The sequence below is a fragment of the Arachis hypogaea genome, chromosome 13 (assembly GCF_003086295.3).
Source record: "Arachis hypogaea cultivar Tifrunner chromosome 13, arahy.Tifrunner.gnm2.J5K5, whole genome shotgun sequence".
Taxonomy (NCBI): domain Eukaryota; kingdom Viridiplantae; phylum Streptophyta; class Magnoliopsida; order Fabales; family Fabaceae; genus Arachis; species Arachis hypogaea.
In genome coordinates, this window is record NC_092048.1 from 38989316 (window position 1) to 39007889 (window position 18574).

At 35.9% G+C, this 18574-nt stretch overlaps 1 protein-coding gene across 1 annotated transcript; it reads left to right on the forward strand.

The window, feature by feature from the left end:
* The first annotated feature begins 6534 nt into the window (after window positions 1–6534).
* On the forward strand, window positions 6535–10655 carry LOC112733672 (zinc finger BED domain-containing protein RICESLEEPER 2-like). Its single transcript, XM_025782711.1, has 4 exons — window positions 6535–6546; window positions 8290–10252; window positions 10371–10402; window positions 10551–10655. Exons 1-4 carry the CDS (start codon window positions 6535–6537, stop codon window positions 10653–10655), a joined length of 2112 nt encoding a protein of 703 aa, XP_025638496.1.
* The last annotated feature ends 7919 nt before the right edge of the window (window positions 10656–18574 follow it).

Consider the following 18574-nt stretch of genomic DNA (forward strand, 5'->3'; position numbering starts at 1 on the left):
CTCTAGGACGTCATTGTGGAATTCAAAAGCAGCACACGTAGAGAACCTGGAAGGATCGAAATGTGAGTGTTGTTTGTGAAACTTGTTCTTGAACTCCATTGACCCAAGGTTTGCGGGTTCTCTGGTCTCATGGAACTCGAAACCCTTCGTCTTCTTGGAACTCTTTCCGGATGCATGTGGAGAGGTTCTTTTCGGCGATGATGGAGAAGGTGAGGTATGAGACTCCTCTACTTCCTCTTCAATGCTAGGCTCCTTCACCTTCTCGCTCTTCCTTCTTCCAGAAGATTTTTGAGCAATAACTTTGCGCCTCATAGTCTCGGTTCTCTTGGAGGGGGTGAAAGAGAAGAGGAGGAGGTGGAATGGATGTGAATGTGGGTATGTGATTGGGGTGTAGAAGGTTTTTGAGATTGGCAAATTCTCTCACTCTTCCTTGGGGCTGTTTTCTTTTTCATAATGAAAGAGATCAATGGAGATAGAAGTTGGAGATGAAAGGGTGGCCGAATAGTGAGGTGAGTGATGGGAGGTTAGAGAAGCATTAAATGCTTAATTGGAGAGAGAATGAGAGAAGTTATTACCCATTAAGAGAGCGGTTATTATCCATGGGGGTTTTCAAAAACTGAAAAGAGGTTTCCCTAAATCAAGGGATTAGTTGGAGGGAAAGATTTGATTTGACAACATGCTTCTTCCAACAAGATTTGATGAGACAACCAAGGGATTTTGTTGATTTAATTTTTCAAAAGAAATGAAACTAACAAAACTGTCATGGTGGGGTCAAGGAATTTTTGGTGGGGCCCATAAAATTCGAATTCTGCGTTGCCTCCCCCTTGATCATAGCTCTTCCATTCTACCATTTATTGTTTCTCGTCCGAACCTACGAGCAAAAACTGAGCAGAGTCAAATATTCACAAATTTTCAATGAAACTTAAATCAAACATTCCCAAACTTTTTCTCAAGGTACAGAATCTGTCTTCACAGAGGGGTTTTGTAAAAATATCAGCAATTTGGTCTTCTGATTTTACAAATTGAATATCAATAGTACCCTTTTGCACATATTCCCTAATAAAATGATACTTTATCTCAATGTGCTTGGTTCTTGAGTGCAAAACAGGATTTTTTGAAATATTTATTGCACTCATATTATCACAAAATAGGGGTATACTATTGATTTTTAATTTGTAATCTTCCAATTGTGTTTTTAACCAAATTAATTGAGTGCAACATGCAGATGTGAAAATATATTCTGCTTCAGCGGTGGATAAAGCCACTGTGGCTTGTTTCTTGCTTGACCACATGTTGAGTGAGCTTCCAAGGAAGCAACACATGCCGAACGTGCTTCTTCTATCCACTCTATCTCCTGCATAATCTGCATCACAAAATCCTACTGCACAAAATTCATCAGATTTAGGATACCACAAGCCATAATCACAAGTTCCCTTAATGTATCTAATGATGCGTTTAACAGCCGTAAGATGGGATTCTTTTGGGTGAGATTGAAATCTTGAACATACACCCACACTTTGAACAATATCCGGTCTAGAGGAGGTAAGGTACATGAGTGAACCTATCATTCCTCTATACCTTGTTTCATCCATATCTTGGCCATCGTCATCTTTTTCAAGTTTTGCATTAGGATGCATTGGAGTGCCCATTGCTTTGGAATTTTCTAGGCCAAACTTTTTAATAAGTTCTTTTGCATATTTTCCTTGGTAAATAAAAGTACCACTAGGAGTTTGTTTAATTTGGAGGCCAAGAAAGAAGGTAAGCTCTCCCATTAAGCTCATTTCAAACTCACTAGTCATGAGTTTTCCAAACTCTTCACACAAGGAAATATTGGCCGATCCAAATACAATGTCATCAACATAAACTTGAACAAGAAGTATATCATCATTAGATGCTTTAATGAACAAAGTACTGTCGGTGGTACCCCTTTGAAATTTATTTTCCAATAAGAAGGCACTAAGCCTTTCATACCAAGCTCTTGGAGCTTGTCTAAGACCATAAAGAGCCTTAGTTAATTTAAAAACATGATTTGGAAACTCTTTATGTTCAAAACCGGGGGGTTGTGCCACATACACTTCTCTATCAATAAAGCCATTAAGAAAAGCACATTTAACATCCATTTGAAACATTTTGAAACCTTTATGGGCGGCATAGGCAAGAAGTAACCGAATTGCTTCCATTCTAGCTACCGGAGCAAAAGACTCATCAAAATCTATACCCTCTTCTTGATCGTAACCTTGGGCCACTAATCTAGCCTTGTTACGAACAACTTGTCCATCCTCACCAAGTTTATTTTTAAAGACCCACTTAGTACCCGTTACCTTCATACCATCCGAATAAGGTACTAATGTCCAAACCTCATTCTTGTCAAATTGAGCTAGCTCCTCTTGCATGGCCTTGACCCATGATGGATCTTCAAGAGCTTGTTTGACATTGTTGGGCTCCATTTGTGACAAGAGAGCAAAGTTGCTAGGTTCGGTTTGCCTTTTGGTGGAGGATCTTGTTGTTACACCATGAGATGGATCACCAATGATGAAATCATGAGGATAACCCCTCATAGACTTCCATTCTCTAGGTTTTCGGCCAGGTGTTGAACTTTGATGAACTTCTGGTGGTCTCACTGTTTCAGTTGCTCGTGCCTGTTCAGGAGACAAAATGGAAGTGTCTCCTCCAATCTGACGAGACAGAACCGGGCTGACAGATTCTTCATTCTGGACAGATTTGGGATTTTCTTTGCTTGTTCCATCCTCTTCACAATCTGAATCAATATCCTTCACAATACTGGGAATTAAGTTAGAATCACAAAAAGTAACATGTATGGATTCCTCTATTGTCCTATGTTCCTTGAGATAAACCCTATAGGCCTTGCTTGTGGTGGAATATCCAACAAACATTCCTTCATATGATTTTGGATCAAATTTTCCAAGATTTTCCTTATTGTTAAGCACAAAACATTTGCATCCAAAAACATGAAAGTACTTAAGATTTGGAGGGGTTCCTTTCCATAGCTCATAAGGCGTTTTCTTTAACCCTTTTCTAATGATTGTTCTATTCAAAATATAACATGCTGTGTTCACAGCCTCAGCCCATAAGAATTTAGGAATTTCACTCTCACATAACATAGCCCTAGTCATTTTTTGAAGGCTTCTATTCCTTCTTTCAACCACCCCATTTTGTTGGGGGGTTCTAGGACACGAAAAGTTATGAGAAATCCCTAAGTCATCACAGAATTTTTCAAAATCTTGATTTTCAAATTCTCTTCCATGATCACTTCTCAAATGGGCAATTTTCAAATCCTTTTCATTTTGAATTTTCTTACAAAGGGTGGAAAAAGCATGAAAGGCATCATTCTTATGAGTAAGGAAAAGTACCCAACCAAATCTAGAGTAATCATCTACCACCACAAGACCATAATGTTTACCTCCTAAACTTTGAGTTCTAGTAGGACCAAAAAGATCAATATGTAACATTTCCAATGGCCTTTTGGTTGAGATTCCATCTTTTGATTTAAAAGAGGATTTTACTTGTTTGCCTAATTGACAAGCGTCACAAGTAAGATCCTTATCAAACTTGATGTTTGGGATTCCTCTAACCAAATTTCTTTTGACTAGCTTAGAAATTTGATACATGCTAGCATGTCCCAACTTTCTATGCCAAAGCCATTTTTCAGATTCAAAAGATGTGAAGCATGTTACATTTTGTTCTTTTAAATCCTCAAGAGTTAATCCATACACATTGTTACATCTTTTAGCTTCAAGAAGAACATTCCCAGTTTTTTCACACACAACTAAACAAACAAATTTCTTAAAGATAACTTTAAAACCCAAATCACAAAGTTGACTAACACTAAGCAAGTTATGTTTCAAGCCATGTACAAGGAGAACATCATTTATACAAGAAGAAAAGTTTTTACCAACTTTCCCAACAGCCACAATTTTTCCTTTTGCATCATCACCGAAAGTGACAAGTCCTCCATCATAGTCATCAAGCTTTATGAAGAAGGTTGCCTTTCCGGTCATATGCCTAGAGCATCCGCTGTCCATATACCACACATTTTCCTTCCTTTTGGATGCTAGGCACACCTACAAAACAATGCTTAAGTAACCTTAGGTATCCAAATCTTTTTGGATCCTTTTATGTTAAACCATCTTCTATGTCCTAAGCCATTGTAAAACAATTTTATAAACCTTGTCACCAATCATTCTTTCACCGAAAAAGCATTGAATGGGAAAGTGTCCATTCCGATTGCATAGTCTACAAAACCTTGGAGTTGCCTTTTTGTTAAAGTAGGTGGGATCTTGAAATCTTGTGTCATTAGAAGATGAAGCAATATTTTCAAAATGTGAATTTTCAGATTTATGAAACCCCAACCCAGCCTTATCATAAAGAGGTTTTTGACTAGCCAAGATGTGATTTAAACTTTCAGAACTTTGTGTAAATTTGGCCAAGTCTTCCTCAAGTCTTTTAACCTTTTTAAGCAACTCTTCATTTTGTTTAAAACAGTCCACATATGCAAGAACACAATGGTTACTTTCACAGCTCCTAACTTGGGCTCTTAACTGCTTATTTTCTTCAACAAGATCACAAGCAGTTTCGGCCTCTCTCACTTTTTCCTTTAGAAAACTGTTTTCGGCCTTAAGAATGGTAATTTGCTGTTCAAGTTCTTGATTTTCTAGCAGAAAACATCTTATTTTTTCAGAAAGGTGGTCTATCATAAGATGAAGATCTTCAGTGTTAGGGTTATGAAAGACTACCTGATCTATGTGGTCTGCCATGAGACATGTTTGTGACTTGGTCTCGGTTTCTTCATCATCATCATCATCAGAATCATTCTCCAAGTCTTCTCATGTGGCCATCAGTCCTTTCTTCTTTCCTTTTTTCGGCTTTTCTTCCTTTTTCAGCTTGGGACAATCAGATTTGAAATGCCCCATTTCCTTGCAATTATAGCAAGTTACCTTGCTAAGGTCTTTCTTTACTCTCCTTGTGCTGCTGCCTTTGCCTTTGAGCTTAGCCATTTTCCTGAATTTTTTTGCAAATAAAACAAACTCATTTTCAGAAGAGTTATCACTGGATTCATCATCCAGAGGGTTAGTCATAGAAGAAAATGCAATTCCTTTCTTTTTTGTATCCTTTTTCAAATAGGTATTTTCAAAAGCAAGAAGATTTCCTCTCAAATCATCAAGAGTCATGGAGTCTAAGCTACTGCTCTCAGAAATAATTAAGGCTTTAGTTTCCCACTCTTTTATGAGACATCTCAACACTCTTCTCACTAGCACAGAATCAGAATGTGTAATTCCCAGAGCATCCAAGCCAACAATGATAGCATTGAACCGTTCGAACAGTTCATCAATGGACTCTCCTTCCTTCATTGCAAACATTTCATATTCTCTATTTAGCATATCTGTCCGAGTCTTCTTGACAATGGTGGTTCCTTCATGGGTGATTTGCAATTTGTCCCAGATTTCCTTTGCCGTTGTGCATCTTGATACCCGTCGGTACTCCTCGAAGCTGATAGCACAATTAAGCAGATTTATTGCCTTGGCATTTAATTCCACCTTCTTCCTATCTTTCTCGGTCCATCTTGCTTCTGGTTTGAGAGAAACAACTCCTTCTGCACTTGTGATAGTTGGAAATTGAGGCCCTTCGAGAATAATCTTCCAAAGTCTGTAATCCACTGCTTGTACGAATATCTTCATCCTCTCCTTCCAATAGGTATAGTTTTTCCCATTGAAAAGAGGAGGTCTGTTGCTTGATTGACCTTCAGTTAGATTATAGGACAGCACATTTGCACCACTGTTTTCTGCCATGAGGATCTTTACTCCAAGCTGCAAAGCTTGATCTCTTTGAGACCAAGCTCTGATACCAATTGATGGTTTCAGTAGGGGTGTTCAAAAAATAACCAAAATGTGGTTAACCGGTTAAAAAACTATAACCACATTTTGGTTAACCAGTTTAATAAAACAATTTTAAAAACCATATCCATATTTTTTGAAATTGGTTAACCAAAACCAAATTAAAAAAAACCGGTTTTTAACCGGTTAACCAAAACCAAAACCAAATTAAAAAAACCTAAATCAAAACCTAATTTCAAATTCACTCTCCCAGACTTCGACAAAACCCAATTCACCCTTCTCCAGTTCGCCGTCGTCAACACTTCTTCTCCTCCGCTTCTCGCCGGAGCTCGCCGGTGGTTCGTCGGACCTCTACCTCTTCAAGCCTTCACCTTGATTCGTGACTCTGTCTCTCTGCCTCGACCTCCCATTCGCGACTCTGTCTTCACTTTGATTTTCCTGAGTATCTCTCTTTTACGCTTCTCTTCTTCTTTCATCGGTGGCTCGCCGGAGCTCATCAATTGAGGTAAGCCTCCTCCTTGCCCTTGGTTCTGAGTTCTGAGTTGGATTTGTTATCTGGATTTTTTCTATTTTGTTGATTTGTTCTGTTATGTTTCTTTATTAGTATTCTTCTGACTTCTTCATTTTAATGGATTGAAAATGTACAGATTTTAAATCTCTCAGTATTGAACTCTTCATTTCAATGGATCCTGCTGTAAGTTTCTTCTTCACTGTGGTTCACTTTTTGATTGGTTAAGACTTAATTAATTTGTGTGAATTGAATGGAGAATTGTTCACATTTAGTTTTTGAATTCTGGTTATGTAAATGGCTTTGGCAATTCAAGTGCATATGTTCCTATTTTTCTGTGATCAAGCTTTTATTTTGTTTTATTTAATTTGTCAGTCATATGAAAAATCATTATTTAGTTGAAGAAAACTAACTTATCTTATACATGTTTCTGGCTTCTTTGTTCTGATTTTTGTTGAAGAAATAATATGGATTTTTGTTCATCTCCTTTGATTTTGGTCCTGCATTCTTGTTTTACATTGTTCAATTTAATCTTTTGAAGTTAATTTGTTATATGCAATGCTTATAGCTATGAGTTTGCAGTGTGTAAGTTGGACTGAGAATCACTGTTATATGCTAGTTTTGTTGAGAAATATTTTGGTATATGGTTGTAGGATGAGTGACGTAGGAATGGAAACAGAGTGAACTGATAGAAATTTGTTATTTAGTACCAAATTCTGCTTAGAGATTTCTAACTTGAAGTACAGGTTCCTGCCAGATTCAAATATTGTAGGAAAACTATTCGACAAAATGTGAGGATTTAGCTCTTTTATGAAATTCCAGTGCTTCAGGAGAATAGAGGCAGGATATTAATTGAGTCCTTGATCTAACATTAGATGAATTAATTAAAACAGTGATTGTACTTGAGAACAAGAACAACCACCGCCATTCAGTAACTTGTGTAGATTCTCCAAATGGCAGCATTGCATTCTTTCATAAACCATGTCATAGACCAAGTCCCTCAACTGGTGATACTGGTGATAGTGTTTGAAGTTGTCTAAGTAAGATTCTAAATTTAGCATTTTGATTGAGCAATGCAATAATGTCAAATTTCCATTCATCTCGTACTTGGTGGGTAGGTATATATGGTAGATAGAGAGTGGACAAGCACATAACAAAAGGTCTTTAACTTTAACTGTTCATTTTGTTAGACATTGACCATTTGAGTCAAATACAGGCACATGACAAAAGAGTCATTAATTAATATTCTGATTTTTAATTAAAGGCACATTGTACCATGCATTTTACAACAATGGCAATAAGTGATTTTTAATTAAAAATTAACTAATCCAGTTTCAACTACAATCCAAGAGTCATTAATTTATATTCTGCCTTTTCCATCTAGTTCAGTAAGCTACACACTCTAGCTAATTTATATTAGGTCCCATCTTCTATTTGGTGATGAACATTATTTGCTACTGACACGTACAATTTAAATGTGCTAATATGGCACTCTTAGCTGTTATATATAATTACACTTAGTTACCAATTACATATGCATCCCTGGCTAGCTTCACATGCTTTCTTAATTTCTTATTATTATTGTTAGTATTCACAATTTCTTATTATTGATACTGTACTTTCTGCCCGCTCCCTCATGAACCTGATGATGATCATCATTATCACAAATACAAGATATATTCAAATTGTTATAAGTTTCTGAATTGGTATATATGTGTAGTTTCAAATTGATATAACTTATTCAGAAACTTATTCACCTTTTGCACTTTGAATTGAGCTTGTTTGTACTTGTTTGTGAACATCAACATTTTGAACACCCCTGGAATCAGTTTCAAAGTATATGTATATATTGTTTGAACTTGGCTTTGTGCTTGATAACTTTGCTTTGTTGAAGTATTTAATAATTAGATTTTATGGCTTCTTATTCAGAATGAGGTAGCCGATCGTGATGTTCCCATATCAGAGTCTGCAGAGCATTCGGCTTCTACATTACCTCCTCTCCCAACCACATCATCTGAGCGCAAAAATCGATCAACAGTTTGGGACCACTTCAAGAGAACATCTGATGATGAAAATAAGGCTCAATGTCAACACTGTTTGAAAGTGATCAAGTGCGGAAATGGAACAAGTGCAATGAGATCACATTTAAAGATTTGCATAAGCAATCCCGGTTCAGATAGAGGCAAACGACAGAAAACAGGCACATCGCCTAGCCCAGAAGCACAAGTGGGTAGGTTTGATGCAGAATATGCCCGGGAAAAATTGATATCAATGTTTGTTCGCGAGGAGCTTCCTTTTAGATTTGTAGAAAGTCAAGGTTTCAAAGAATATTCGGCGGCTCTGCAACCAGGATTCAACACTCTTTCACGTATTACATTGGCACGTGACATCTTGATGCTCTATGAAACAAAGAAGGTTCAACTTCAAAAATACTTTTCCAGATACGGAGGAAGAGTTTGTCTTACAACTGATAACTGGAGTTCGTGTCAGAATATGGCATATATGTGTTTGACTGTTCATTTCATTGATGTGGACTGGAAGTTGCAAAAGAAAATACTAAATTTTTGCCAAGTCACCGGCCACACGGGAGAGATTATGGCTCAAAATGTTGAAGCTTGCTTGAATAGCTGGAAGTTGAACAAGATCTTGAGTTTGACAGTTGATAATGCATCGTCTAACGATGTAGGAGTTACGTATTTAAAAAAAAGGCTGATTTCTTGGAAGAGTTCAGTTTTGAATGGAGAGTATCTCCATATGAGGTGTTGTGCGCATATTTTAAACCTGATTGTGAAGGATGGATTGAAGGAGATCGATGATTCGGTCACCAAAATTCGGGATGCTGTGAAGTATGTTAGATCCTCAAATTCAAGATTAACTAGGTTCAAGGCATGTATTGCACAAGAGAATATTCCACATAAGAGTCTTGTTTCCATAGATGTTGGAACGCGATGGAACTCTACATATTTAATGTTAGTAGCAGCCTTAAAGCATCAGAAGGCATTTGAGCTATTAGAGATGCAAGACAAAAAATTTGTTGAAGAATTAAATAAGGGAAGAGGGGTACCTTCAATTCAAGATTGGGATTATGCTAAGTCCGTCTTACCGTTTTTAGAGATGTTTTACGATGCTACACTTCGCATCTCTGGATCTTCTTATGTCACTAGTAACTTATACATGAAAGAAGTGTTTGCTCTTGGAAGGAGGATTCAACAATATCGTGATGATGATGATTTGAGCATAAGTCTTATGGCAAGTAAGATGAAAGCAAAATACAACAAGTATTGGGGAAATGCAAAAACTATTAACATGTTGTTGTTAATTGCCGTAGTTCTAGATCCTTGCCATAAGTTGGATTATGTTGAGTGGTGCCTAGTTAATTCTTTTGGTGCGGAAGTGGGCGGTGAATTGAAGACAAAGTTGTCTTCTTGTCTTCATTCACTTTATAATTTATATCAAGGTGCAGATGAAGGAAACCAAGATGATACCCTCTCCCAACCGAGTCCAAGTGATAAAGCCAAAGACATTTATGATATGGGGTTATATCGCCGATCAACCGGTCGCAAATCCAATCTTAAATCTGAGCTTGATCGTTATTTGAATGAAGACTGTGAGCCAGATGATAAGCCTTTGGATATTCTAGGATGGTGGAAGGTTAACTCGAATCGGTTTTCCGTCCTAGCAAATATGGCACGGGACATATTGGCTATACCAGTTTCAACAGTAGCTTCCGAGTCTGCTTTTAGTATGGGGGGAAGAATCATCGATCAATATCGTAGCTCATTGACTCCTAAGATGGTAGAAGCCCTTGTATGTACCGAAGATTGGCTTAAAGGAGACTTTTTCTCTTCTCTTGCACCTGAGAATTTTGAAGAGCTTGAAAAGGTCGAGCAAGGTAAATTGAATATTAAATGTTTCTTAAATATATCATATGATTTACTTAGAAAATGTTTTAGTTTAACTTATAATTATAATTTTTTAAAAGTTATAATTATAGTTTTTTTTGTGTGCAGATTTGATTTTATCAGAGGACATTACTTGTTCAGTGGGTCCAGGTTCAATTGCGCTTGAGGATGACTAGAAAGTCTTGATTGTTTGTTTTCTTTAGTTATTCTAAACACTTAGGTGGTAAAGAGATTAGACTTGCTTTTTCATATATGATTAGACTTGTTTATGTTTATGTTTGGTGATAGATCAAAGAAATTCAATACTCCATGGATGGGGATATTGGTGTCAACAATTATAGCAGTTGCAATGTCATTTTTGCTGTTGGAATTTGCATCGTTTCTTTGGCTTAGGAGAAAATTTCCATCGTTAAAGAGGCCTTTTGAAGTGCCATTGGGAATGAAGGGTTTGATCCCAATGTGCCTTATACCTTCTTTGCTCTTGGTGTATGTGATAAGTATTGCCACCAAAAATTTAGAAAAGTAATTATTATTTACAATGGAAGGGATTTCATTATTTACAAATGTTACTTGTATTATTTAGAAAGAAAAAAAATTAATTTTTAGATTAAAAAAAATTAATTTAAAAGAAAAAAGGTAAAAAATTTGGGTTTTTGTACGTAAAAATATTAATTTTTGTGTAAAAATTGGTTTTGGGGTGAAAAAACTAATTTTTTGGTATAAAAACAAATTTTTTAGTGTAAAAACCGGTTAATTTTTTAAAACCGGTTTTTGTTTTAATAACCGATTAAAAACCGGTTTTATAATATGAAACCAATTTGGTTAATTAACCAATACTATATTTTTGGTTAACCAAAAAACTGGTTTGGTTTTTGGATTAACCAAACCATGAACACCCCTAGGTTTCAGTGGCTAAGAGAAGGGGGGGTTGAATCTTAGCCCCCTTTTTCGATGCTAACACTTGCTGACCTTCAGAGAAGACTTTTCTGTTTTTGCTCGTCACTGGACACGAGCAACTTTGTTTTGTCTCGTCCCTTGCCACGAGACTTTTCTTTTTGTCTCGTCACTTGGCACGAGATAATATTAGTTTTTGCTCCTGTGCAGTAGAAATAGAAATGTAGGAGAGAAGAGTTGAAGATTACACCCAGATATATCCTGGTTCAGCTGCTAAGTGCAGTGCAGCCTACATCCAGTCTCCATCACAAACATGATGGAATTTCACTATAATCAATCTGATTACAACTTGTAAAGTGCTAACCCAACTTACAAGGGGATTCCCACAGAATCATGAAACACAACATAGATGAACAAAGGAACTCTAAGACATCTATGGCTTTTTCCTTTAATTTTGCACTCTCTGCCTTTTTCCGCTCTATGGCTTTTTCATACAAACCTCACTGTTTTCCTTTTACCATGAGACTCAAGACATGACAAAATTAAACAGAAAAATACAAAACTGAATACATTGAAGGAGAAGAAAAAAAACTGTTAGCTCCGGTAGCTCTGAGAACTCTGTGCCTTGCACTCTCAAATTTTTTCCTTGCTTCAAACAGTGGCTATCCACCCTTAATATAGAAGAGGGGAGCCTCCACTTATTGAAGCCAAAACCGAACCAACTTCTTCCTCCTTCAACAAAACCGGTTCGGCCACATAGAGAGAGAAGAGATAACCATGCATTAACCAACATGCAATTACCTCTAGTCCTTTCTTGATCATCACCCTTCATCAATCCGAGCTCTCCATCCTTGGCTTGCTCTCCAAGATGGAATTCTGGCCCTTGATGCTTCATGATGATGATGACTTCATCTGCTTCAATCTCTGCCTTCAACCATCACTTCGCCACTCTAGCTACTCCCTGTGGTGGTTGAGCAGAATCAAAGACAAGCCATGCTTCAAGAATCTCCCTTGCTGGCCGAGATCTTCTTCTTCCTTTTTGAGCATGCAAAGCTCAAGATAACCTCACCAAATCTAACCACATTTGGTAAGTATCTTAGCCACAGCTCATTTTTATTTTAGTATGTTTTCTTGCCATCATTAGCTTGATGGTCTTGATGCATGCAACTTCATTTCGGTAGCTCCATGTAGCTTCCATGGCTTCCTTTATTTTCTGGATATTGACCGAAAAGAAGAGAGAGATGAGAGAAAATAAACAGCTTGAAACAAAAGCAATTCAAATGTAATAAACCAATTAGTTGGTGAAAGTTGCTTTTACTTCCCTAGCTTAGAGTGGCGTGTAGTCATTACACCCATCAATCAATTCAAATGAACTTTTCTCTCTCATGTTCCCCATGCATTAATTAACAATGTAATAGATTTTGAAATCCATCACATGGTTAAGGCTTGGTTCCGTTGGAAGCACTTTGCTTTCACTTTTCTTTGGTTTCGGACCAAGGTAGGAACCATTCATCACTTAATAGAATTTGGGCTTGTAACATTGAAATTAAAATTGGCCCATTTGGTTAACATTTGCTTTCCTGATGAGTTGTGTAGCGGATCAAGCATAGGAAGCATTCATCAAAGTTAAGTATGGGCTTGGTTATAATATCATTGAGTTTGGCCCATTAAAACAACAATTCAGCCATTTGATAGGAAACTTGTAGCAAGGCTGATTTTTTGATTTGGGCTAGCAACATCTTTATTTTCCGGCCCAAGATGAAATCTACACAACAAAATTATTAATTAAGCAAATATGAATTAAGATTAAATTAATAATTTTGTAATTAAATATTTTAATAATGTTTGTTCATCATCAAATTTAAACAAGAGTTTTCCAAACTCATCACAAATCTTTGAAGAGAAACATAAAAATACAAACACAAAAATTTATTGATGATAAACAAAAGAATTTTGTGATGATAAATATAGACAATTTTTTAAGGACAATTTATTTAATTAAAATGTTTGGAGATCAAAATTTCCATAATACAACTTTTGCAAACTGTAAACGTATTTGTAACATTTATATATTATGGAAACTGCAAGAGGGTACGATAGATTAGAGTATTAACATAAACCGCTACATCCTATAGTGGTTTACGTTGAAATACGTCTGAGAGGAAACCGCTATTACACCCTGTATTGGTTTCTGAAGGAGTAGAACAATGAAGAAACCGCAGTATCCATATAGCGGTTTCTTCACAAATGGCTACACTACAAAAAAAAAAATTAGTTTTAGCGACAAATTTTTAGCGGCCATAATATAATAGCCACTATTTATTTTGCTTAAGCTATGTTATTGTGGCAATTATATAATTGCCCTTATTACTATATATTTTACTGGCAATTATTTCTATTGCCGCAAATTCTTTATTATATTTTTTTGTCTCATCTTCTTAATCAGTTGACTCAGAAACTCTGTTTCTTAACTCAAGTAACCTAAAGAGAGAAATTCCTCAAGCTCTTCCCTCTCGTTGATCACTGCTGATGGCCATCCATCATCCTTCAATCATTCACACTCATTCTTCAATGTTTCATCTTTCCTCCTCAGATCCGCATCGCTATTCTTGTTTGTTCGTGTCTCAGATCTCCATTGATAGGTTTGGTTCCTATCGCCAATGTCATTCGCCATGGAAGAAACGAAAATATGGCAGAACCTGCAACACTTTCATCTTCAAAACCATCGTTAATGATGGCAGGGAAGTACAATGCAGAGGTTGAGGAGGTTCTTGATCAGATTCTCACTTCCGCCACATGCACTGTCGCTAATTACACGTGCACTATACTCTTCAAATCTCAATCTCAATCCAATCTCTCAAACGCACTGCGATATCACAATCACCACTCTCACTCGATCTTCTTCATCGTCAATTGCAAGCGACGCACCTCTGCTGCTTGTACCATCATCGATCTTGTGTGCGCATACAATTTTCAGATCTCGATTTGGTCTCAATGTCATTTTAACCGCTCTTGATTATTCTTGATTTAGGTTTTCATCTTCAATTTCTTCGATTATGAGATTTTTGAATAATTTGTGATTTTTACATCTTTTTTTTGGTGTGTGTCATGTGTATGCAGCGGCTATAATTCCTGTGGTTAAGAAACAACACCAGTTTCTGGTGACTCTACCTTTGTATAATGCAATTGCTATGAAGTAATGGAGGTAACTAAATTAATGCTCCTTCTTTTTCCATGCTAGATTTTTCACTTAAATTTGGAATATTGTCATTGTTAGTTCAAGAATGTGGTAGTTTATCAGACAAAATCATCGAGTAGAGCTAATAGGTAGAACGAACCTGCCTATGGTTTATTTTGTGATGGCATTGTTGGAAGGTAGATAGGTTTGTTTATACAGCATCTATTTTTTTATGATCCACCGTAAGACATTATTGTTTCTAATAATTGGCTAAGATATTGGAGTAGGATAGTCCAAAATCTATATAGTAGGCCAATTTTAGCAGAAGTTTGTCTTAATCAGTAGCTGGTAGAGTGGTTGGTGATTTCTAAGATATCTACCAATTTATCATGCAAGGATTGTATTTCAAATTCTAAATTTAGGGTCTAATCAATCTATAACTTATTGTTTTAATGGCATGCCAATATGCCATGCTACTTATTACAGAACCTTGGTGATTGGACAGCTGTTGATCCACTACTGTCATATGGACGAGGAAGGGAGTTGCCGAGTAGAAGGCACAAGAGCCTCATTTATGGACTGTATTTTACTGATGTTATTATAATAAAGTACATGCTAGCTAGTTTTCTAATGCTGTAAGTGTTCCAGTGATATGTTTCAGGTGGTGGAATTGATAAATTGAACTTAGTGGGGGTTCTCATCTCGAATTTAACCTTCTTAGGTTCTCCATTTTGGAATATCCATCCTATATATTGCAGGTTTGTCTTCTATGGAAGGACTGAGTTTAGATTATTTATTCCTTGTTTTCTTCTGCACTTCATGTACTTCTTCTTCCATTATCATTAAAAAATTGTGCAATAGTGAGGTTCTGATGCTTAGGGGGAGATTTGAGATTGTTTTTCTGGATGAACAACTAAGTTTTATGCCGCTTTTTGTTATTATTATAGTTATAGTTAAGTGTATGTATAGAGGTGCCAACCTCAATCACACCAAGTAAATTGCCACATGCCTGCATGTGAAAATATCTCTCTATTTATGTCCTTGTAGATCCGTTTATTGGTTTTATGCAACTTGTTTTATGATAAAATTAGTGATGTTTTAGTTGAATTTGTAGTTTTCTGATGGTGGAGAAGACCGAGTATGTGGTTGGCACTTTTGACCTTAATCAGTGCTTGAGCCTTCCAGATGAAATTGCAGGGACAAATCCAGAGGTATTTATTGCTTCTCCTAGATTTATAAATTAATGTATATGCATGTTTTTCTTTGTGTTAGCTTGACTTTGATTCTGCGTCCATCAATTTGTTTCATTGTTAGTTAAATGAACCAGATATCACAAGGGCATACCTTAGCAATGTATGTGTTGCAGAAGAGTTGCACAGAAATGGATTGGGGTATGCACTTCTTGAAAAATCAAAGTTAGTTGCCTATGATTGGGGTAAGATATAACATAGCAATTTTCACCACTTCATGAGCAAAATTAATTTACTGTGATTACTAGCTATGCTTAATTTGTTAAAGTGTTAACCAAGTTTTTCCTATTCTTGATTTTGGTCTATGTTTTCTCAATTGTAGCAATGTATGTTGGCATATTCTTCTAGTTACACTATTTTTCTCTCACATATTCTAATTGTATCCATCCTGTTATAGAATTTTATGTCCTTGTAATTAAGATTCTCACATACAACTCTAAAATGTGAACAGATTCTCCAGATGATCTATGCTTTTATCATCCTACTTCTCTTGATTCCCAGGTAAATTTGGTTTATTTCTAAACCTATGTTGTTGCCTAGTTATGACACTGATTTCTTCTTTTATTCTTTTTCCTTGTTATGTGGATATATATACTTTAGATCCACCTATTGATTACTTAAACGTAGAACTTATGCTTGTTTATTCTTCTAATAGTTACTAGAAACAACCAAAAACAAGCATTGAAACTCTTAATTGGCATTATTTGAAAATTGGTTTAGTGCAATATCCAAACATTCTTTATAGAACTAACAATTAGTGGATAATCTTGTTAAAGACCAAAAGGAATCAATTTATGGTCAATTTAATCTTTGTTTTCCTAGGTATTTCGACTTAATCAATTATGATAGAATTTTGTCCATTGAAGTTCAAATTTTTCACCTTAGTCTTGGAGAATGGTCAGTTTTAAGTTTCTTGGCTTTATAGTGCTCTTCTCAAGCTTTAGGTGTTGAATATCCATTTTAAATTGCAAGGTTCACCCCACCCTGCAATGCACCAAATTTCTGTTGAGCAACTTTCACTCCGCAGTGTTTTTGTGAAAACAATGTTCACTGTCATTGAATATTGCACTCTTTTTTCATGGAAAGTATTAGGCTTTATTGTATGATCATTTTTTCATATTGAATATAAGTAACTTTGGCATCTGTAAATGTACAGTGACGGGTTATGGGATGGATCAGCATGAAGAAAGCAACTAAACTAGTTCTTCAGGTTTCAATAAAAAGAACACTTGAATGTTTATAGTTCAATCTTTTTCTTACCATCAACTTGTTCTAACACTTCTGCTTTCCTTTTTGAATTGCACAGATGAGGGAGAGATATGCAACGGATAGAGAGAAATTTGCAGAAAGAATTGCAAATTCCTTGTTGAATGAGGCTAAGACACGAAGAACAAAGGATAATACCTGTGTAATTTTCTTAGATTTTGATACTTGTAGAGTTGAATCATAGTGTGAATTATAAATAGTGTTATAGTAATTGTCTTATATCATTTTTGTCCACGGATCATGTTCCCTTCTCATAGTTTACTATATATGCCTTAGCATGTTTCTTTTTTCCTGCATTCTATCCCAATATTCCTTATCCACATATTCATTCATGTTCCCCCATTGAGTTGTTTGGACATTGGCATCTATGTCAATTACATTGATAAATGATTAAAATAACGTAACAACATTCCTTGTGTCTGTTACATTTTTCTTTTTCTTTTCTTCTATTTCATTCTGAAGTTGTAATATCATTTATTACTTTTCAAGAGAAATTTATGTATTAATATTTGAATTTAATAAAATATCTCATTTTGTAGTAATTAATTTCAGTATATTATAACTAAAAAAAGTCTTAAGATTTTAGTGGCAATAGTAATGGCCGGTAAAAATGAATAACATTATAATTTTAGAATGATTTTTAGTGGCTATATAAATTACCGGTAAAATGGGTTTTGGCGGCAATAGTAATAGCCGCTAAAAGTGAATAACATTGCAATTTTAGAATTACTTTTGGTGGCCATATAAATTGCCAAGAAAATAGCCACTAAAAATTACATACTTTTTGCGGCCATTAAACAAGTCTTTACCGGCAAATGTTATAATTGCCGCTAAAACCTTTTAGCGACAAAGCATAAGACGGCTAATGTCTAATTGCCAGTAAATGTATTAACGATTATTTTTATTGTCGCTAAAAGCAAAATAAATGGCCGCTAAAAGTAATTTTTTTTGTAGTGCTAGCTTAGGAATCTGTGTGACCTTGCAGCGATTTTTTTATAAAAGAAAATGCCTATACGAGTTGAAGGTTTGAAACCATTACTATAATATAACATAATATTATTATATACTAGTTTTAAGACCCATGCCAAGCATGGGAACAAAAAAGGAGGCACCCTTGAACTGAGGATCATAAGATGTTGGTGTCATGAACATAAGCAAGAGCATATTCGCAACCATTAAATATAGATTTAGAGAAACGGGAAAGGAATAACACCATAAAAGCAAACTAAGAGAATTGAACAATATAAATTTTAGTAACTACTGATGGCAGAAAGCAAGTTGACAAAGACTTCTCGGTAAACAACATTAACAGTATGATTTGAGACTCTACCATTAGTATCAACGATCAAGACCTTGAGACCCGAGGCATTGTTTACTCTAGAGAGCGCAACATACAGCTGACCATGTGTGAAAACAGGCCTTGGAAGATATACGCCAACAGTCGATAGTGTCTGTCCTGGTGACTTATTTATGGTCATTGTAAAGCATAGTACAATTGGAAACTATCTCCTAGTAAACCTGATTGGCAATGTTTCATTATTAGGGACCATATTCATCTTGGGAATAAAATACAACCTGACCAACATTATAACCAGTTAATATCATGCACTCAATAACATGATCGCCAAGTCACCTAACTTGCATTCTTATCCCATTGCACAATCCGATAGATTGGTCAATATTACGAAGAAGCATGACAGGAACACCAATCTTAAGAACTAGTG